The 22,775-nt window shown below is 42.6% G+C and overlaps 1 protein-coding gene across 1 annotated transcript in view; it reads right to left on the bottom strand.

Annotated features, from left to right (window-relative positions):
• Nucleotides 1-22,775, bottom strand: part of ACACA (acetyl-CoA carboxylase alpha) — a 993,014-nt gene that overhangs the window by 67,296 nt on the left and 902,943 nt on the right. The window contains exons 52-53 of the mRNA XM_040424192.1: nt 4,238-4,392; nt 3,971-4,141 (exon numbers count right to left, since the gene is read on the bottom strand). Of these exons, the coding sequence (XP_040280126.1) occupies nt 3,971-4,141; nt 4,238-4,392 (326 nt within the window). The remainder of the gene's footprint in view (nt 1-3,970; nt 4,142-4,237; nt 4,393-22,775) is intronic.

Genomic DNA, 22,775 nt, shown 5'->3' with positions numbered 1-22,775 from the left:
TAGAGTATATCTGACCCTCAATGCAGTCACATGTATTATGCTTTTTCATATTTCAAAGCTTCCAAAAATGGTCCCTTATCAGGGAAAATGGTGTTTAAACACACCTGTAGTTATAGGATAAAAAATAAAAATAAAAAGTGGCTTGTTGGGGGACCAAGGATCCAAAAATTATGCCTTGATGCAGTCAGAATAGGAGCAAAGAGCTGTGTTCTTGTGGTTACAGAGAGGAGCCCTGCTGGAGTGTGAGTCCTAGATGAAATATTTAGCAGAGGCCAGAGAGGGAGTGTGTGTGTCTGTTCCCGTGTGTATGTGTGTCCCTGTGTGAATGTGTCATCCTGCCCACAGTGTTCTTATGGCCTGACGCAGCTACGTCAAGACTTTCTGTGCGGGGCTACGCTGCATCTGAAAGATCAGAAGCACTGAACTGCAGCGTGGCAAGAAGGGAGGAGAAGGCAGCGCCGCCAGCATGGAATTACATGGAAGAGGTACAGGGAGGCACACTAAAGATGCAGGTAACACTACCACATGATCTGCTCTAGTGTTATTGTCACCGCCGGCCCTGGGAGAGATCTTAGAAGTTCAAATAGACGGAAGACTCAGGAGTCTATTTGACAGATCTCTTGTTTTCATTGTTGCTGACAGGTTCCACCCCTTCGCAGATGCTGCTCATTATCAGTCAGGTGGCTCTTTATATGTACCGCCTCTCACTTGTTTCCTTGCAGCTGATAGCTCTTCTGTGAAGTGCTCTGTCTGGTGGTTCTCCTGTTCCAGTTACATCTCAAGCTAAGTCCTTTCCCTTTTCTTGGTGTGTCTGTCCTGACTAGGCCTCAGGGAGACACTTGCTTCTTCAGTTTGGAAGTAGCCGGTTGCCTCTTTCCCTGTTCCCTAAGCTGAGGGTTTGGTGCAGTGTTTCTGGAGTCTCAGGTTCCTGTGCATGTGCATTTCTACCATTGAGATTTGCACATTTTGTTAGCAGCTTAGGGAGAGTATCAGGGAATGCTAGGAGGTGACTTCTTTATTCCCTAGGTTTGGGACCTAGTCTGTCGTTGTTTAGTTGTGGTTCCCATTGGTGGTCTTTCCTTCCCCGTACTTCCTGTGACAGTTATTTGTGGTTTTACACAGGACTGCAGGTAACACTACCACATGATCTGCACTAGTGTTATCTGTGGTTTTACATTTGACTGCAGGTAACACTACCACATGATCTGCACTAGTGTTATCTGTGGTTTTACATAGGACTGCAGGTAATACTACTACATTTTCTATACTCAGAAAGCCATCACTTTATTACCTGTGGTGTTACATAGGACTGCAGGTGACAGCTACTTGCACCGCCAGAGATCTGACAGGACAGTCCGAGCAGAATTCAGGTGCTGTCCTGCCTTCCTGGAAGGACTGTGGCATGTCTTGCTATTAACTGTCTCTGCATTTTTAGGATGCAAAGACAATTGAGTGCAATGGTAAAGCAGGGAGCAGTCACGTATGTCCTATTTTTTTCATTTTATTAACAATTCAGGTGCCGGTACTACTGTGAGGGGCCACTAAAGGAGGCCTTCTACTGTGATGGGGAATTCAATTTTGTCAAACCCAAAGGGGACTGGGTGGAATTGGGACATGTATAGATAGATATTAAGCAGGGTCAGGGTGGGTTCACATTACGTTTTATGCCTCCATTTGACATATACAGATGCAGTTGAACTAAACTTGATGGTTAATGCCATAAGTAAAAAAAATTGCAAGAAAATGTTAACTGACTTTCAATGGATTTCAAAGGCTTTTGTCAGGATATACCCAAGTGACATGTTATTAGAGTCAATTTTTAGCTCTGCTACACCTGTATGTTAGAAGAAAAAAAAGGATACAAAAATGCAGCACATCACGTTCTTCTATCCTACAATGGAACGCTATGGTGAACAGATGTCACTGTATGGCATCAGTCTGAGGCATCCGTTTAACATATATGTATTTTGTATACGTTAAACGGATGGGAAAAACATGATGTGAGCCCAACCTTAGAGGCATGTGTTAGTGTTCAAAAAATTTGCTGCAGCACGCTATGCGTGCCGCTGATCATGGCAAATCCTTGGGCTTTGAAAGTTGAGGTTATGGCCATCTACTACATTATCTGTACTCAGAGTTATCACTGTTATCTGTGGTGTTACACAGGACTGCAGGTAAAACTTTTATGGCATATCCACAGGAGTCTGATAGATTCAGATACCACAGATCCTATTCTCCCAAAGAAGTAAATGGAAGGAGCCACACCTGTTGAGCCACCTCTCCATACACTGCCATAGGCAATTGTTCTCAAGAGAGGCAGCATCAATCATAGCTTTATTGTAAATCCACAGAAACGGGTTGCATAGTATTGCGGGTAACCCCATGGTTGCTACATGGGACTGCACCTTTAGTATGAGATTATCCACTTTTCACGATGTATCCCCCAGCTACCTAACGGCTCTGTTCAGCAACAGCAGAGGCTTACAGGGAACATTGTACAACACTGGTACCTATGATTGTGTTGACACGCCCACACCTTATTGTAATTCTGCAGATCTTGCACATGGCTATGGTTTTGTGTGCCCACCTTGTAGAGAAAAAAACACCATGCAGGAGTTGCTCATATATAGCTACTGGCAGCAGAGCTCAGCTTAGCTTTGGCAAATTTTTGGCCTAACCCACCCACAATGTAAGCGGCATCACCAGATCCCGAAGACGACGTGGCCCTGGCTGTTCTTTGGTAGGTACATCACCTCTGCTCTTTATTGCTGCCACTGCTACCAATCGTCATCGGAGTCCTCACCTTCCTTGCTGCTTTTATCAGACTGTGAGATACCATGGTTGGCTCCTAGCCCCTGCTCTGCATTTGCCCTGACTGCCACCACCAATGCCGTGTTTATGGGTGCCACTATTACCATCACCATCAACACAGGTATGCATGGGGTCCCCAGCCTCCTCCTGAACCTCCTCTTCAGGGCACTCTAAACAGTGAGTGCTCTTACACAAGTTGTTATCCGTGACATTGTCTTGACTGGTGTGGTTTTCTTGCCGCTTCTTAGGTAAAAATAAAAAAAGTATCCCACTAGGAAGAGGCAGTGAAGAGAAAATAAGCTTTCGCTGGTGTAAAACACAAATTGTCAAACTACTATGCGATTATTTCCCCCCTATCACAACACAAACATTTGAGCTGTCTGGAGATGTACCTACAAAGTTTTGATGTAAACCATCCACTATCCTGTGTATTATAAGACACGTATATCCTGTGTTCCCAAACTTCAACCCCCCAAAAATTTCAACTGTGTGGAGATGCACCCACACACAAATTTTGGCCTGCTACTGTATGTCACGTTACAACTCAGAGAAATTGTCCTCCACTACCTTGTGTACTGTAAGACACGAATATGCTGCGGTGTGTTCCCAAACATCAACTCCACAAAAAAAATTACATTTCAACTGTGTGGAGATGCACCCACACATGGATTTTGGCCTGCTATGTCATGTTATCACTCAGACAAATTCTCTGCTACCTGCGTATTGTAAGACACATATATGCTGTTTTCCCAAACTTCAACCCCCCAATACATTAAAGTGTCTTTCACCTGGATCAACCCTAATATACCAGATATATATGCTGGTAGGGTTGATGACTGTGATTAAAACAATACCTGCCCTATGTCTGTACATGGTATCGTTGCAGAGAAAAATGAACTTTAAAAGTTATACAAGTGAACTATTCCAGCACCAGGAGGGGGGTTTCTGCGGTTTGAGCACAGCTCCATAATGAAGTCCCTCTGCTTTTCCTCGCGCCCCCTGCCTTTAGATTGACAGCGCTAAACCGCACTCATGTCCAGAACGGCACGTGCGCACAACATCTTCGCTCAGCGGGATGAAGACCAAGATGTTGTGCGCACACGCCATTCTGTCAGCCAGGAAAAAGATGCAAAAGAATATATGTAGATTACACTCATACCTTGACAGTTCCTTCCACTTCAACAAACCATCGCCTTAGCATAGCTTGGATCTGTCCATCTGTTAACTCCGGATTTGCAGCATGGATCTTTTTCTTTGCTACATCTTCCAAAAGTAGCCTCCGTAACCTCCAGTAAAAAAAAGTCCTTGATGTTTTCCATTCCAAAACATCCTGTATTTTTGATGAACCGACAACAAAAACTTATTAGAAAAAAATTTAAATACCTAAATTAAATATACAGGTCAAAGCAATGAGGGTTATACTTACAGTTATAACTCCCTTCTCCTGCATTCTACCAGGTGTATCATGTAGATCTGCAAACTGCACAGCAACTTGGTGATAAATAGGGATCAGAAATTCTTCTCTTTCCTTAAGCTTGTTTTCCAACTCTTTGCAGTCAGCAGGACTAAGCTCTGGAGTTCCTGAGGTGATCAAATAAAAAAAAAGACTGAGGGGTGATCTAATAACTATTTATACATATATCAGGGGTCAGTACCGAGATCTCTCCCATCATCTATGTATACCCTGGACTGTGACTAGAGGACATCCTCTCCATCTAGAGGCAAGAAGGTTTGTACACAAACATAGAAGAGGATTCTTTAGTGTAAGAGCAGAGAGACCATGGAACTCTCTGCCAGAAGAAGTGATGGTGAAATCACTTCAAAGAGTTCAAGAGGTCTTGACTGGATTCTGGAGTGTAATATTATTACAGGTTATAGTTACTAGAATTTTGGAAAAGGATTGTTGATCCAGGAAGCTATTCTGAATAAAATCAGCAGGAGTCCATGAATTCTTGCTTTCTAAACAAAGTTATAATTAAGGAACTGAACAATAACAGACATGTCCAACTTTAAAGTGGTTGTCCAAGGTATTTAATTTACTAAACTCTACCTCTCCAGACCATTTTGATCCAACACCACTCCTTAGGGTCCATTCACACGTCCGCAATTTCATTCCGCATTTTGCGGAACGGAATTGCGGACCCATTCATTTCTACGGGGCAGCACTATGTGCTGCCAGGATCCGGCATTGCGGATCCGCACTTCCGGGTCCGCAATTCCGATCCCGAAAATTATAGAACATGTCCTATTCTTGTCCGCAATTGCGGACAAGAAAAGGCATTTTCTATTAAGTGCCGGCGATGTGCGGACCGCAAAATGCGGAATGCACATCGCCGATGTCCGCAAAACACACACGGACGTGTGAATGCAGCCTTATTCCATGAGCAGCAGCCTGTGATGTATTGTTGTGGCTGCAGTGGTGACATTCCATACACTGCTACATCCAATCACTGCCCTCAGAGGGCACATGATGTACACCAAAAGACCAGTGATTGGTTACAGCTGTATAAGGGACATCACTGATGCAGCCACAACAATACATCATTGACTGCAGTGGCGAAGAAAAGAGGACAGAGCAGCAGCACTCGGTCTAAGAAGGCTTTGAAAGTTAGCATAAGATGTTTATTATTTTGACAAGCTCTCGTCAGTTTAGTGAAAGAAAAAAAAAGGAAAGTCCCTTCAATAGAGTTTTAATAAGATAAACCTTTTCTCCACTTCATAAATTGTTTGCACAGTTTTACATGAATATGGCAACACAGTTCCAGTGTTCCAGTGTACAGTTAGATGTTAATGTACACAGTTTAGTAATGCATTAAATATTATGCACAGGATCTCACTGCATTTGGGGGCATTAGCTATAAAGCTTGGACAGTTATAGGTAATATTACTATTTAACAATTTTTTAAACGATATCTGTACGGATATATTGCATTCATGTTTCTGATCAGAACACAGTTACCCATATTCTAGTAATGCCGTGGTCTGAGCTTCGCTGCCAAGTTTAGTATACTTGGGCGACTACATTTATTTGAAAGCAGAAAATGAAAAGAAAATTGCAGGTGCCAGAGTTCAGTGCTGTAAACTCCTATGGTCAGGTAAATGCCTGGGGGTTGTCCTCTATTAAGACATAAGGAGATGCACTACATAAAAATACCTTTCCTTGCAAAAGAGATTTATGCACCATGCACTTGCAACATGCTCTGAATTTCATATTAGGAAAGAAAGCCAGTGAAGTAGCTGCTGCAGCAGAATGATGCCAGACACAATGGCAGTAAATTGCTAACAGGTTAATAAGTCCTAAGACACATATCATATGAATGAGCTCCTCTGTAAGATTAGCCAAAAAGTCTAAGGTATATCAGAGGAGATATGGGAATGCTTTACCATCCCCTATTAAATACAATACTAAAGTATTTATACGTAGCTCATTAATAAGGATTATAGGATGCTGAACATAGCACCTAGTTATTTCATTTGGCTACATTTTTCCTTATTACACAAATATTAATAGGCGGTAAAGAAACTTGTTCATATGAGCTGACTCATTTACATCCAAAATTATCTGACATGAGGCTGTGACAGCTCAACAGAAAGGCAAACACTTGCAGTTAGCTGTGGCATCCAGTATGTTACCCCACTGCCACTGTATAAGGGCCAAGTAACACCCCATGAAATACTCTTAGTTATTATCTTTAGGGTACATCCACAGAGGATGCAAATTGCTAAGGGCTCATGCACAGAAACATATTTTTGTCTGCATCCTATCCACATTTTTGCGACTTGGATGTGGACCCATTCACTTCAAAGGGGCAGCAAAAAATAGGGACAGCGCACCGACAAAAATATAGAACATGTCCTATTGTCGTGGTCCCCTGTTTCTGCCTAAATGCAGAGCTCTCGCATATAGGACTGATAACTGCTTTATAACTCTCAATAATGTGCAGAGTAATGTCACATTCACGCGTTGATTGCTCTCAATAGGTTTTATGTTTACCTTTTGCACTTTTGCAATCCACAGTAATGCTCATACATTGGATTAAAGAGGACCACAGTGGGGGAACGGAGCGCCAGATAGATAAGCTAGTAAGTGATCTTACATGCCTGCACTATGCCCTACACAACCCCCTACTTATTTCATAATGTCTGGACCCATGAAAGGTCCTCTTTAAGTTGCACTGCCTGTTGCCTCTTATGTGTATATTGTCAGGTATGTGCCAAAATATTAGTCAATATCTTTAGTTGACTTGTGCAACAGCGCTTCTCACCCATATGCCATTATTTGGAAGGTAACTATTCATACATTTTACTAATGGGCATATTAAACAGCAATTTCAAGGCACTTTACTATTGTATTAAAAGATACCATATTGCAACACAAATGAGCTTATACTATTTGGAATTTTGCCACTGCATGTATTATTATACACATTTATATTATACCATTATATTTTTTAGCCCTTTGTCATAAAATATTTAAGTTTTGAGATATGGTCCATTAGGTTAATTTACCTATCTATACATTACTAGCAGAAGGACCCGGCTTTGCACGAGTATATTTCATCTATTTCACTTTATGTTTACGTGTGTCGTAAAAAGATATCAAGTTTCCCCCATAACAGTGACCTCTACAGTACCCGTCCCTTTAACAATGACCTCCACATTGGCCGCCCCTTTAACAGTGACCTTCAAAGTGGCCGCACCTTTAACATTGACCTTCACAGTGCCTGCCCCTTTAACAATGACCTTCACAGTGCCTGCACCTTTAACAGTGACCTCCCAGTGCCCGCCCCTTAAACAGTGACTGCCCCTTTAGCATTGACCACCCCTTTAACAGTGACCTTCATGGTGGCCGCCCATTTAACAGTGACATTCACAGTGCCCGCCCCTTTAACATCAGAAATGTTCAAAAACCCACTTTATTAAGGACCAGTTCAGGTCTGAAGTCACTTTGTGAGGCTTGCAGGCTTGTATTTGGGGGGGCTAATTTTTTGGGAATATCTCCTAGAGAGCTGAGACCCGGTCTAAAACCTTCCCGCACACCTGATGTACCTGTGTGCCAAATTTGGTGAAGATTAGTGCAGTCGTTTGGTCGCACATAAAGAACGTCTAGACAGACAGACAAACTAATTTTTATATATATAAGATTACACATTATGTTACTCTATTAAGTACTTACATTGATATATATAAAAATGAATTTCTGTCTGTCTGTCTACACGTCTGTCTTTCTGTTTGGACGTTCTTTATGCGTGACCAAACGACTGGATTGCAGCCACTGTTAAAGGGGCGGTCACTGTGAAAGTCACAGTTAAAGGGGCAGTCACTGTGAAAGTCACTGTTAAAGGGGCGGTCACTGTGAAAGTCACTATTAACCCCTTAGGGACCGGGCTCATTTTCACCTTAAGGACCAGGCCATTTTTTGCAAATCTGACCAATGTCACTTTATGTGGTGATAACTTTAAAATGCTTTGACTTATCCAGGCCATTCTGAGATTGTTTTTTCGTCACATATTGTACTTCATGACACTGGTAAAATGGAGTAAAAAAAAAAAACATTTTTATTTATAAAAAAATACCAAATTTACCCAACATTTGGAAAAATGTGCAAATTTTTAAGTTTCAATTTCTCTACTTCTATAATACATAGTAATACCTACAAAAATAGTTATTACTTTACATTCCCCATATGTCTACTTCATGTTTAGATCATTTTGGGAATGATATTTTTTTTTTTGGGGGATGTTACAAGGCTTAGAAGCTTAGAAGCAAATCTTGCATTTTTTCAGAAATTTTCAAAAACCCACTTTTTAAAGACCAGTTCAGATCTGAAGTCACTTTGTGAGGCTTACATAATAGAAACCACCCAAAAATGACCCCATTCTAGAAACTACACCCCTCAAGGTATTCAAAATTGATTTTACAAACTTTGTTAACCCTTTAGGTGTTCCACAAGAATTAATGGAAAATAGAGATACAATTTAGTCAGATTTTCCATTTTAATAATTTTTTTCCAGTTACAAAGCAAGGGTTAACAGCCAAAAAAAACTCCATATTTATGCCCCTGATTCTATAGTTTACAGAAACACCCCCCTATGTGGTCGTAAACTGCTGTATGGGCACACAGCAGGGCACAGAAGGAAAGGAATGTCATACGGATTTTGGAAGGCAGATTTTGCTGGACTGGTTTTCTGACACCATGTTCCATTTGAAGCCCCCCTGATGCACCCCTAGAGTAGAAACTCCAAAAAAGAGACCCCATTTTAGAAACTACGGGATAGGGTGGCAGTTTTGTTGGTACTAGTTTAGGGTACATATGATTTTTGGTTACTCTATATTAGGCCTCTTTCACACAGGCGTTGCGGGAAAATGTGCGGGTGCGTTGCGGGAACACCCGCGATTTTTCCGCGCGAGTGCAAAACAATGTAATGCGTTTTGCACTCGCGTGAGAAAAATCACGCATGTTTGGTACCCAAAAACCCGAACTTCTTCACAGAAGTTCGGGCTTGGGTTAGGTGTTGTGTAGATGTTATTATTTTCCCTTATAACATGGTTATAAGGGAAAATAATAGCATTCTGAATACAGAATGCTTAGTAGGTGATCAATTGAGGGTTAAAAAAATTTTAAAAAATTAACTCACCTTCTCCTCTTGTTCGCATAGTTCCCGGTCTCTTCTTTACTTCTTTAATGATGAGCTGTGGGCTAAAGGACCTTTGGTGACGTCAGATCACATGCTCCATCACCGTGGTGATGGACCATGTGATTGGAGCATGTGATCTGACGTCACCACAGGTCCTAGCTGGTAGTTCATCGTTAAAGAAGTAAAGAAGAGACCGGGAACTACGCAAACAAGAGGAGAAGGTGAGTTAATTTTTTTATTTTTTTTAACCCCTCCAGCGCTATTGTACTATGCATTCTGTATTCAGAACGCTATTATTTTCCCTTATAACCATGTTATAAGGGAAAATAATACAGTGAATAGACTGTCACCTAGCAACCATGCGTGAAAATCGCACCGCATCTGCACTTGCTTGCGATTTTCACGCAACCCCATTCACTTCTATGGGGCCTGCGTTGCGTGAAAAATGCAGAATATAGAGCATGCTGCGATTTTCACCCAACGCACAAGTGATGCGTGAAAATCACCGCTCATGTGAACAGCCCCATAGAAATTAATGGGTCGGTATTCAGTGCGGGTGCAATGCGTTCACCTCACACATCGCATCCGCGCGGAATACTCGCCCGTGTGAAAGGGGCCTTACACTTTTTGTGAAGCAAGGAAACAAGAAATAGCTGTTTTGTCTTTTTTTTTTTTTCTTTTTTTTGTTGTTTACAAAATTCTTCAGGTTAGATCATGTGCTATTTTTATAGAGCAGGTTGTCACAGACGCGGCGATACCTAATATGTATACTATTTTTTTATGTATGTAAGTTTTACACAATGATTTCATTTTTTAATCTAAAAAATCATGTTTTAGTGTCTCCATAGTCTGAGAGCCATATTTTTTCAGTTTTTGGGCGATTATCTTAGGTAGGGTCTCAATTTTTGCGGGATGAGATGATGGTTTGATTGGCACTATTTTGGGGTGCATATGACTTTTTGATCGCTTGCTATTACACTTTTTGTGATATAAGGTGACAAAAAATGGCTTTTTGTACACCATTTTTATTTTTACGGTGTTCACCTGAGGGGTTCGGTCATGTGATATTTTTATATAGCAGGTTATTACGGACGCGGTGATACCTAATATGCATACTTTTTTAAATTTACTTAAGTTTTACACAATAACAGCTTTAAAAAAAATGAAAAATTATGTTTTAGTGTCTCCATATTCTGAGCCATAGTTTTTTTATTTTTTGGGCGATTGTCTTAGGTAAGGGCTCATTTTTTGCGGGATGAGGTTACGGTTAGATTGGTACTATTTTTTTTACTTTATTTGGGTGAAATTACCGCAGGTCTCAATTGACCTGCGGCGATTGCCAATATGGGGGGTCACCGGACCCCGCCCTCGCATTGTCCCAGGGTGCCTGCTCAATGATTTGAGCAGGGACCTTGTTCCAATCACCGTCCGCCGCGTATCTGTACGCCCTGTGTCCTTAACCCCTTAAGGACTTAGGACGTATCGGTACGGCATGGGTCCCGAGTCCTTAACCACCTCAGCCCCCAGTGCTTAAACACCCTGAAAGACCAGGCCACTTTTTACACTTCTGACCTACACTACTTTCACCGTTTATTGCTCGGTCATGCAACTTACCACCCAAATGAATTTTACCTCCTTTTCTTCTCACTAATAGAGCTTTCATTTGGTGGTATTTCTTTGCTGCTGACATTTTTACTTTTTTTGTTATTAATCGAAATTTAACGATTTTTTTGCAAAAAAATGACATTTTTCACTTTCAGTTGTAAAATTTTGCAAAAAAAACGAGATCCATATATAAATTTTGCTCTAAATTTATTGTTCTACATGTCTTTGATAAAAAAAAATGTTTGGGTAAAAAAAAAATGGTTTGGGTAAAAGTTATAGCGTTTACAAACTATGGTACAAAAATGTGAATTTCCGCTTTTTGAAGCAGCTCTGACTTTCTGAGCACCTGTCATGTTTCCTGAGGTTCTACAATGCCCAGACAGTACAAACACCCCACAAATGACCCCATTTCGGAAAGTACACACCCTAAGGTATTCGCTGATGGGCATAGTGAGTTCATAGAACTTTTTATTTTTTGTCACAAGTTAGCGGAAAATGATGATTTTTTTTTTTTTTCTTTCTTACAAAGTCTCATATTCCACTAACTTGTGACAAAAAATAAAAACTTCTATGAACTCACTATGCCCATCAGCGAATACCTTGGGGTCTCTTCTTTCCAAAATGGGGTCACTTGTGGGGTAGTTATACTGCCCTGGCATTCTAGGGGCCCAAATGTGTGGTAAGGAGTTTGAAATCAAATTCTGTAAAAAATGACCTGTGAAATCCGAAAGGTGCTCTTTGGAATATGGGCCCCTTTGCCCACCTAGGCTGCAAAAAAGTGTCACACATCTGGTATCTCCGTACTCAGGAGAAGGTGGGGAATGTGTTTTGGGGTGTCATTTTATATATACCCATGCTGGGTGAGAGAAATATCTTGGCAAAAGACAACTTTTCCAATTTTTTTATACAAAGTTGGCATTTGACCAAGATATTTATCTCACCCAGCATGGGTATATGTAAGAAGACACCCCAAAACACATTCCTCAACTTCTCCTGAATACAGAGATACCAGATGTGTGACACTTTTTTGCAGCCTAGGTGGGCAAAGGGGCCCATATTCCAAAGAGCACCTTTCGGATTTCACAGGTCATTTTTTACTGAATTTGATTTCAAACTCCTTACCACACATTTGGGCCCCTAGAATGCCAGGGCAGTATAACTACCCCACAAGTGACCCCATTTTGGAAAGAAGACACCCCAAGGTATTCCGTGAGGGGCATGGCGAGTTCCTAGAATTTTTTACTTTTTGTCACAAGTTAGTGGAAAATGATGATTTTTTTTTTTAAAATTTTTTTTCCATACAAAGTCTCATATTCCACTAACTTGTGACAAAAAATAAAAACTTCCATGAACTCACTATGCCCATCAGCGAATACCTTGGGGTCTCTTCTTTCCAAAATGGGGTCACTTGTGGGGTAGTTATACTGCCCTGGCATTCTAGGGGCCCAAATGTGTGGTAAGGAGTTTGAAATCAAATTCTGTAAAAAATGACCTGTGAAATCCGAAAGGTGCTCTTTGGAATGTGGGCCCCTTTGCCCACCTAGGCTGCAAAAAAGTGTCACACATCTGGTATCTCCGTACTCAGGAGAAGTTGAGGAATGTGTTTTGGGGTGTCTTTTTACATATATCCATGCTGGGTGAGAAAAATATCTTGGTCAAATGCCAACTTTGTATAAAAAAATGGGAAAAGTTGTCTTTTGCCAAGATATTTCTCTCACCCAGCATGGGTATATGTAAAATGACACCCCAAAACACATTCCCCACCTTCTCCTGAGTACGGAGATACCAGATGTGTGACACTTTTTTGCAGCCTAGGTGGGCAAAGGGGCCCATATTCCAAAGAGCACCTTTCGGATTTCACAGGTCATTTTTTACAGAATTTGATTTCAAACTCCTTACCACACATTTGGGCCCCTAGAATGCCAGGGCAGTATAACTACCCCACAAGTGACCCCATTTTGGAAAGAAGAAACCCCAAGGTATTCCGTGAGGGGCATGGCGAATTCCTAGAATTTTTTTATTTTTTGTCACAAGTTAGTGGAAAATGATGATTTTTTTTTTTGATTTTTCTTTCATACAAAGTCTCATATTCCACTAACTTGTGACAAAAAATAAAAACTTCCATGAACTCACTATGCCCATCAGCGAATACCTTGGGGTCTCTTCTTTCCAAAATGGGGTCACTTGTGGGGTAGTTATACTGCCCTGGCATTCTAGGGGCCCAAATGTGTGGTAAGGAGTTTGAAATCAAATTCAGTAAAAAATGACCTGTGAAATCCAAAAGGTGCTCTTTGGAATGTGGGCCCCTTTGCCCACCTAGGCTGCAAAAAAGTGTCACACATCTGGTATCTCCGTACTCAGGAGAAGTTGAGGAATGTGTTTTGGGGTGTCTTTTTACATATACCCATGCTGGGTGAGATAAATATCTTGGTCAAATGCCAACTTTGTATAAAAAAATGGGAAAAGTTGTCTTTTGCCAAGATATTTCTCTCACCCAGCATGGGTATATATAAAATGACACCCCAAAACACATTCCCCACCTTCTCCTGAGTACGGAGATTTCAGATGTGTGACACTTTTTTGCAGCCTAGGTGGGCAAAGGGGCCCATATTACAAAGAGCACCTTTCGGATTTCACAGGTCATTTTTTACTGAATTTGATTTCAAACTCCTTACCACACATTTGGGCCCCTAGAATGCCAGGGCAGTATAACTACCCCACAAGTGACCCCATTTTGGAAAGAAGAGACCCCAAGGTATTCGCTGATGGGCATAGTGAGTTCATGGAAGTTTTTATTTTTTGTCACAAGTTAGTGGAATATGAGACTTTGTATGAAAAAAAAAAAATCATCATTTTCCACTAACTTGTGACTAAAAATTAAAAATTCTAGGAACTTGCCATGCCCCTCACGGAATACCTTGGGGTGTCTTCTTTCCAAAATGGGGTCACTTGTGGGGTAGTTATACTGCCCTGGCATTTTACAGGGGCCCTAATGTGTGGTAAGTAGGTAAATGACCTGTGAAATCCGAAAGTTACTCTTTGGAATGTGGGCCCCTTTGCCCACCTAGGCTGCAAAAAAGTGTCACACATCTGGTATCTCCGTACTCAGGAGAAGGTGGGGAATGTGTTTTGTGGTGTCATTTTACATATACCCATGCTGGGTGAGAGAAATATCTTGGCAAAAGACAACTTTTCCCATTTTTTTATACAAAGTTGGCATTTGACCAAGATATTTATCTCACCCAGCATGGGTATATGTAAAAAGACACCCCAAAACACATTCCTCAACTTCTCCTGAGTACGGAGATACCAGATGTGTGACACTTTTTTTGCAGCCTAGGTGGGCAAAGGGGCCCAAATTCCTTTTAGGAGGGCATTTTTAGACATTTGGATACCAGACTTCTTCTCACGCTTTGGGGCCCCTAAAATGCCAGGGCAGTATAAATACCCCACATGTGACCCCATTTTGGAAAGAAGACACCCCAAGGTATTCAATGAGGGGCATGGCGAGTTCATTGAAAAAAAAAAATTTTGGCACAAGTTAGCGGAAATTGATTTTTTTTGATTTTGTTCTCACAAAGTCTCCCTTTCCGCTAACTTGGGACAAAAATTTCAATCTTTCATGGACTCAATATGCCCCTCAGCGAATACCTTGGGGTGTCTTCTTTCCAAAATGGTGTTATTTGTGGGGTGTTTGTACTGCCCTGGCATTTGAGGGTCTCCGCAATCATTACATGTATGCCCAGCATTAGGAGTTTCTGCTATTCTCCTTATATTGAGCATACAGGTAATGAGATTTTTTTTTTCCGTTCAGCCTCTGGGCTGAAAGAAAAAAATGAACGGCACAGATTTCTTCATTCGCATCGATCAATGTGGATGAAAAAATCTCTGCCAAAAAAAGAAAAAGGAGGGGAAAGGCGTCTGCCAGGACATAGGAGCTCCGCCCAACATCCATACCCACTTCAGCTCGTATGCCCTGGCAAACCAGATTTCTCCATTCACATCAATCGATGTGGATGAATAAATCATTGCCGGGATTTTTTTTTTTATATATATACAAAGTGTTTGCCAAAGTATATGAACACCGCCGCCTCCTCAGCTCATATGCCTCGGCAAACATATCTTTTACTGCAGAGGAGAAATCTCGTCTTGCAGCGCCGCATACACCGACTTGCGTGTAATCTGACAGCAGCGCAATGCTTCTGTCCGAATGCACATCAGTGCTGCAGCTGGTCGATCGGTTGGTCCACCTGGAAGGTAAAAAAAACAAAACAAAAAAGAAAAAACCAGGCCGCAAAGCAATAACTTTATTAACTTTAGAACAGAACATATTAACTTTTTTAAACTTTTTTAACTTTTTTACTTACCGGTAATTTTTTTTTTTTTTTTTTACCTTATATAGAACAAACCTCTCCTTCCCCATGGGACAATGTGCAAAGCGCAAATCGCCCAAAGATGTGGCGAAGTACGTTATGCACTTTATCCCAGGTGAAAGGAGAGGTTTGCAGCAGCTGTGAGAGAAAGGGCCCTAATAGCCCTGTGTGCCTGTCCTGGTGAGATGTGATCCCTATGCTAGGTGTACCTGTGTGTGGTACTTCCGGAAACACTCTCCTAAGCATAGGGCAGGGTGGTCCGGACAGTCAGGACAGAAATAGCGGGTGTCACGCTTAATTACACTCCTGCTACAGACACATTTTTTTCGGGGTGGCGGTTGGGTTGAGGTACCAGCAACGACACTGGGGAAATGTCGCTCGTGTAGACGGCTAACTACACTGGTGGATGGGGCCACGGAACCTCCTGGGTAAAGGAGGTTCTCGATGATCTCTTCCTGGAATTTGAGGAAGGATCGTGTTCTCCCAGCCTTACTGTAGAGAACAAAACTATTGTAGAGCGCCAATTGAATTAAATATACAGACACCTTCTTATACCAGCGTCTGGTTCTGCGGGAAACTAAATAGGGAGCCAACATCTGGTCATTGAAGTCCACCCCTCCCATGAGCAAATTATAGTCGTGGACTGAGAGGGGCTTTTCAATGACACGGGTTGCCCTTTGAATTTGTATTGTCGTGTCTGCGTGAATGGAGGAGAGCATGTAAACGTCACGCTTGTCTCTCCATTTCACCGCGAGCAGTTCTTCGTTACACAAGGCAGCCCTCTCCCCCCTTGCAAGACGGGTGGTTACAAGCCGTTGGGGGAAGCCCACGCGACTAGTTCGCGCGGTGCCACAGGCGCAAATCCGTTCTAGAAACAAATGCCTAAAGAGGGCCACACTTGTGTAAAAATTGTCCACATAAAGATGGTACCCCTTGCCGAATAAGGGTGACACCAAGTCCCAGACTGTCTTCCCACTGCTCCCCAGGTAGTCAGGGCAACCGACCGGCTCCAGGGTCTGATCTTTTCCCTCATAGATCCGAAATTTGTGGGTATAGCCTGTGGCCCTTTCACAGAGCTTATACAATTTGACCCCATAACGGGCACGCTTGCTTGGGATGTATTGTTTGAAGCCAAGGCGCCCGGTAAAATGTATTAGGGACTCGTCTACGCAGATGTTTTGCTCAGGGGTATACAAATCTGCAAATTTCTGGTTGAAATGGTCTATGAGGGGCCGAATTTTGTGGAGCCGGTCAAAAGCTGGGTGGCCTCTGGGACGGGAGGTGGTGTTGTCGCTAAAGTGCAGGAAACGCAGGATGGCCTCAAATCGTGTCCTGGACATAGCAGCAGAGAACATGGGCATGTGATGAATTGGGTGCGTTGACCAATATGACCGCAATTCATGCTTTTTTGTCAGGCCCATGTTGAGGAGAAGGCCCAGAAAAATTTTAAGTTCGGAAACTTGGACTGGTTTCCACCGGAAAGGCTGGGCATAAAAGCTTCCCGGGTTTGCGGTTATAAATTGTGTGGCATATTGGTTGGTCTCTGCCACGACTAAGTCCAAGAGCTCCGCAGTCAAGAACAGCTCAAAAAATCCCGGGGCCGTACTGATCTGAGCCGTCTCAACCCGAACTCCAGACTGGGCGGTGAAAGGGGGAACTACTGGTGCGGCTGAAGTTGGTGACTGCCAATCAGGGTTTGCCAGCACCTCAGGGATTCTAGGGGCTCTACGGGCCTGTCTGTGCGGTGGCTGCGACGGGGTAACTAGTGCACGTGCCACCGTACCAGCTTCAACTGCCCTTCTGGTGCTCGCTACTTCACCAGGTTGTACGGCAGTGCTGGTACTAGGTCCAGGAAGGGCTGCGCTGCTGGTGTATGCCTCACCACGTGATCCGGCAGCGACAGCCCCACTCTGCTGCTCTTGAAGCGGATCCTGCATAACCTGTGGTCTAGCGACACGGGGCCGGGTACGCCTGGTGCTGCCAGGGACCTCAACCTCCTCGTCCGAACTTTGGGTCAGAGAGCCACTGCTTTCTACAGGTTCATATTCTGACCCGCTAGATTCGTCAGATGAGGGTTCCCACTCCTCATCCGACTGGGTCAGAATCCTGTAGGCCTCTTCAGAAGAATACCCCCTGTTTGACATTTGGACTACTAAATTTAGGGGTATTCCCTGAGACTACCCAAGAAAAAAAGCAAGCCTGTCTTACAAAGGGGAGGCTAGCGAAGTACCGGAGGCCGCTGCGGTTGATAAAAAATATCAAAACTGATTTTTTTATCGCCGCAGAGCGTGTAAAGTGAATGTGCAGTGATCAAAAAAAAATAATTTTTTGTCACAGCGGTGGGGAGGGCGTGGGTGAACGCACGTGTGGGCGACCGATCAGGCCTGATCGGGCAAACACTGCGTTTTGGGTGGAGGGGAAACTAAAGTGACACTAATACTATTATAGATCTGACCGTGATCAGTTTTGATCACTTACAGATACTATAAAAGTACAAATGCTGATTAGCGATACGCTAAACAGCGAATAAAAGTGACTGCGGTGCGGTGGGGTGGGCGCTAACTGATGCTAACTACCTAACCAAGGGGCCTAAACTATCCCTAAAACCTAACAGCCAATACTAGTGAAAAAAAAAAGTGTCAGTTTACACTGATCACTTTTTGTCTTTCACTAAGTGATTGACAGGGGGCGATCAAGGGGTTAATTTGGATGATGGGGGTGATGGATGGTGATCAGGGGCTAAGGGCAGTGTTTGGTGTGTACTCACAGTGATGTCTGCTTCTCTGCTGGATCCAACCGACGAAAAGGACCAGCAGAGGAGCAGAGAAGCCATATAACAGATCATATTTACTAATATGATCTGTTATCTGGCTTGTGATTCGATTTTTTAAAAATCAGCAACCTGCCAGCGACGATCATTGGCTGGCAGGTTGCTGATGCAATAGTCCTTTAACTTTTGCCGGCCCGCGATGCGCATGCGCGGGCCGGCTGTGACCGAAATCTCGCGTCTCGCGAGAGGACGCGCCGGCGCGTCCAGGAGGAATTAAACAACCACCTCCAGGACGCGTCTGTGCGTACAGCGGTCCGGAGGTGGTTAAGGACCCATGACGTACCGGTACGTCATAACTTGAAATCGGTATTCCGGCGCCCCAGGGGTTAATCGGAAGGGGATTTCGGCTGAAATCATTCAGCCGGCATCCCGTAACAATGCAGGGGGTGGTCATTTGACCCCCCCGCATTGGCGATCGCAGAAAACCGCAGGTCAATTCAGACCTGCGGTTTGCTGCGCTTTCTGCAGTTTCTGATCACCGCGGGGATCAGAAGCTTTAGTGTCCCTAAAATATATATTTTACACCCCCCCTGCACCCCTGCAAGATTTTTTGCCGGCGGGTGGTGCAGGGGGGGAGTTGTGGGCGGTGCGAGAGGCGGGCGGTGCTGCAGGCGGGATCGCGATCCCTCGCCCGCCTCCCCTTGAATAATCGTTGGTGTTCAGTGGGTATACCAGGGTGCCAGCACATTGCTGGCACCCTGGTATAAACGGCTGACATCGATGATGCGATGTCAGCCGTTTAACCCTTTCCATACAGCGGTCCGTACGGACCGCTGTATGGAAAAAGTTAACAGTAAGAGGGAGCTCCCTCCCTCTCCCATCGGGGGGCTGCTGTGCCTTTGCAGCCCCCCGATGGAGAGGGAGAGAGCTCCCAGACAGCCCCCCGACAGCCCCGTCCTTACCCTTCCCCGTCTGCGAAGTTCTGACCAGTACCGAGCAGACGGGGAAGGTTCCCATGGCAGCAGGACGCCGTCTCAGGCATCCTGCTGTCCATGGTGCTGAACAGATCTATGCTAAAGGTAGAGATCTGTTCAGACAAAGTGTAAGTAAAATACAGTACAGTACAAAATATATTGTACAGTACTGTATTACACAGACATCAGACCCACTGGATCTTCAAGAACCAAGTGGGTCTGGGTAAAAAAAAAGTGAAAAAAAGTGAAAAAAAAGTAAAAATCAAAAAACACATTTATCACTGATTAAAAATGAAAAAAATTAAATTCCCTACACATGTTTGGTATCGCCGCGTCCGTAACGACCTGATCTATAAAAGGGTCATGTTACTTTCCCCGCACAGTGAACGCCATAAAAATAAAAAAATAAAAACTATTAGGAAATTGAAATTTTGCCCACCTTACTTCCCAAAAAAGGTAATAAAAGTGATCAAAAAAGTCGCATGTACGCCAAAATAGTGCCAATCAAACCGTCATCTCATCCCGCAAAAATCATACCCTACCCAAGATAATCGCCGAAAAACTGAAAAAACTATGGCTCTTAGACTATGGAAACACTAAAACATGATTTTTTTTGTTTCAAAAATGAAATCATTGTGTAAAACTTAAATAAATTTTAAAAAAAGTATACATATTAGGTATTGCCGCGTCCGTATCGACCAGCTCTATAAAAATATCACATGACCTAACCCCTCAGGTGACCACCGTAAAAAAATTAAAATAAAAATGGTGTAAAAAAAGCCATTTTTGTCATCTTACGTCACAAAAAGTGTAATAGCAAGTGATCAAAAAGTCATATGCACCCCAAAATAGTGCCACTCAAACCTTCATCTCATCCCACAAAAAATGAGACCCTACTTAAGATAATCGCCCAAAAACTGAAAAAACTATGGCTCTTAGACTATGGAGACACTAAAACATTTTTTTTGTTTTAAAAATGAAATCATTGTGTAAAACTTACATAAATAAAAAAATTGTATACATATTAGGTATCGCCGCATCCGTGACAACCTGCTCTATAAAATTACCACATGATCTAACCTGTCAGATGAATGTTGTAAATAACAAAAAAAAAATGCCCAAAAATCTATTTCTTGTTACCTTGCCGCACAAAAAAGTCTAATATAGAGCAACCAAAAATCATATGTACCCTAAACTAGTACCAACAAAACTGCCACCCTATCCCGTAGTTTCTAAAATGGGGTCACTTTTTTGGAGTTTCTACTCTAGGGGTGCATCAGGGGGGCTTCAAATGGGACATGGTGTCAAAAAAAACCAGTCCAGCAAAATCTGCCTTCCAAAAACCGTATGGCATTCCTTTCCTTCTGCGCCCTGCCGTGTGCCCATACAGCGGTTTATGACCACATATGGGGTGTTTCTGTAAACTACAGAATCAGGGCCATAAATAATGAGTTTTGTTTGGCTGTTAACCCTTGCTTTGTAACTGGAAAAAAAATATTAAAATGGAAAATCTGCCAAAAAAGTGAAATTTTGAAATTGTATCTCTATTTTCCATTAAATCTTGTGCAACACCTAAAGGGTTAACAAAGTTTGTAAAATCTGTTTTGAATACCTTGAGGGGTGTAGTTTCTTAGATGGGGTCACTTTTATGGAGTTTCTATTCTAGGGGTGCATCAGGGGGGCTTCAAATGGGACATGGTGTCAAAAAACCAGTCCAGCAAAATCTGGCTTCCAAAAACCATACGGCGCACCTTTCCCTCTACGCCCTACTATGTGCCCGTACAGTAGTTTACGGCCACATATGGGGTGTTTCTGTAAACGGCAGTCAGGGCAATAAAGATACAGTCTTGTTTGGCTGTTAACCCTTGCTTTGTTAGTGGAAAAAATGGGTTAAAATGGAAAATTAGGCAAAAAAAAGAAATTCTCAAATTTCATCCCCATTTGCCAATAACTCTTGTGCAACACCTAAAGGGTTAACGAAGTTTGTAAAATCAGTTTTGAATACCTTGAGGGGTGTAGGTTATAGAATGGGGTCATTTTTGGGTGGTTTCTATTATGTAAGCCTCACAAAGTGACTTCAGACCTGTAGTGGTCCCTTAAAATTGGGTTTTTGTAAATTTCTGAAAAATTTAAAGATTTGCTTCTAAACTTCTAAGCCTTGTACATCCCCAAAAAATAAAATATCATTCCCAAAATGCTACAAACATGAAGTAGACATATGGGGAATGTAAAGTCATCACAATTTTTGGGGGTATTACTATGTATTACAGAAGTAGAGAAACTGAAACTTTGAAATTTACTAATTTTTAAAATTGTTTGGTAAATATGGTATTTTTTTATGCAAAAAAATTAACTTTTTGGACCCAATTTTAGCAGTGTCATGAAGTACAATATGTGACGAAAAAACAATCTCAGAACGGCCTGGATAAGTCAATGCGTTTTGAAGTTATGAGCACTTAAAGTGACACTGGTCAGATTTGCAAAAAATGGCCAAGTCCTTAAGGTGAAATAGGGCTGAGTCCTTAAGGGGTTAAGAGGTTAAAGGGGCGGCCACTGTTAAAGGGGCTGTCACTGTGAAAGTCACTGTTAAAGGGGCGGTCACTGTGAAAGTCACTGTTAAAGGGGCAGTCACTGTGAAAGTCACTGTTAAAGGGGCGGTCACTGTTAAAGGGGAGGCCACTATGAAGAGCACTGTTAAAGGGGTGTTCAATGTTAAAGGGGCGGGCATTGTGGAGGTCACTTTTAAAGGGGCATGAACTGTGGAGGTCACTGTTAAAGGGGCAAGCACTGCTAAAGGGGCGGGCACTGTAGAGGTCACCATTAAAGGGAAGGCTACTATGAAGTTCACTGTTAAAGGTGTGGTCAATGTTAAAGGGGCGGGCACTGTGGAGGTCATTGTTAAAGGGGCAGGCACTGTGGAAGTCACAGTTAAAGGGGTGGTCAATGTTAAAGGGGCAGGCACTGTGGAGGTCACTGCTAAAGGGGCAGGCACTGTGGAGGTCACTGCCAAAGGGGCAGGCACTGTGGAGATCACTGTTAAAGGGGCCGGCACTGTAAAGGTCATTGTTAAAGGGGTGAGTATTGTAGATGTCACTGTTATGGGGGGAACTGTTGATATCTTTTTACGACACACGGAAACATAAAATAAAATAGATTAAATATACCCATGCGAGGCCAGGTCCTTCTGCTAGTGTGTATATATATATATATACAAACCGGATTCCAAAAAAGTTGGGACACTATACAAATCGTGAATAAAAACTGAATGCAATGATGTGGAGGTGCCAACTTCTAATATTTTATTCAGAATAGAACATAAATCACGGAACAAAAGTTTAAACTGAGAAAATGTACAATTTTAAGGGAAAAATATGTTGAATCAGAATTTCATGGTGTCAACAAATCCCCAAAAAGTTGGGACAAGGCCATTTTCACCACTGTGTGGCATCTCCCCTTCTTCTTACAACACTCAACAGATGTCTGGGGACCAAGGAGACCAGTTTCTCAAGTTTAGAAATAGGAATGCTCTCCCATTCTTGTCTAATACAGGCCTCTAACTGTTCAATCGTCTTGGGCCTTCTTTGTTGCACCTTCCTCTTTATGA

Source organism: Bufo bufo, chromosome 3, assembly GCF_905171765.1.
Source record: "Bufo bufo chromosome 3, aBufBuf1.1, whole genome shotgun sequence".
NCBI lineage: Eukaryota > Metazoa > Chordata > Amphibia > Anura > Bufonidae > Bufo > Bufo bufo.
The sequence above is the reverse complement of the archived record's forward strand: the minus strand, read 5'-3'. Positions and strand labels throughout refer to the sequence as shown.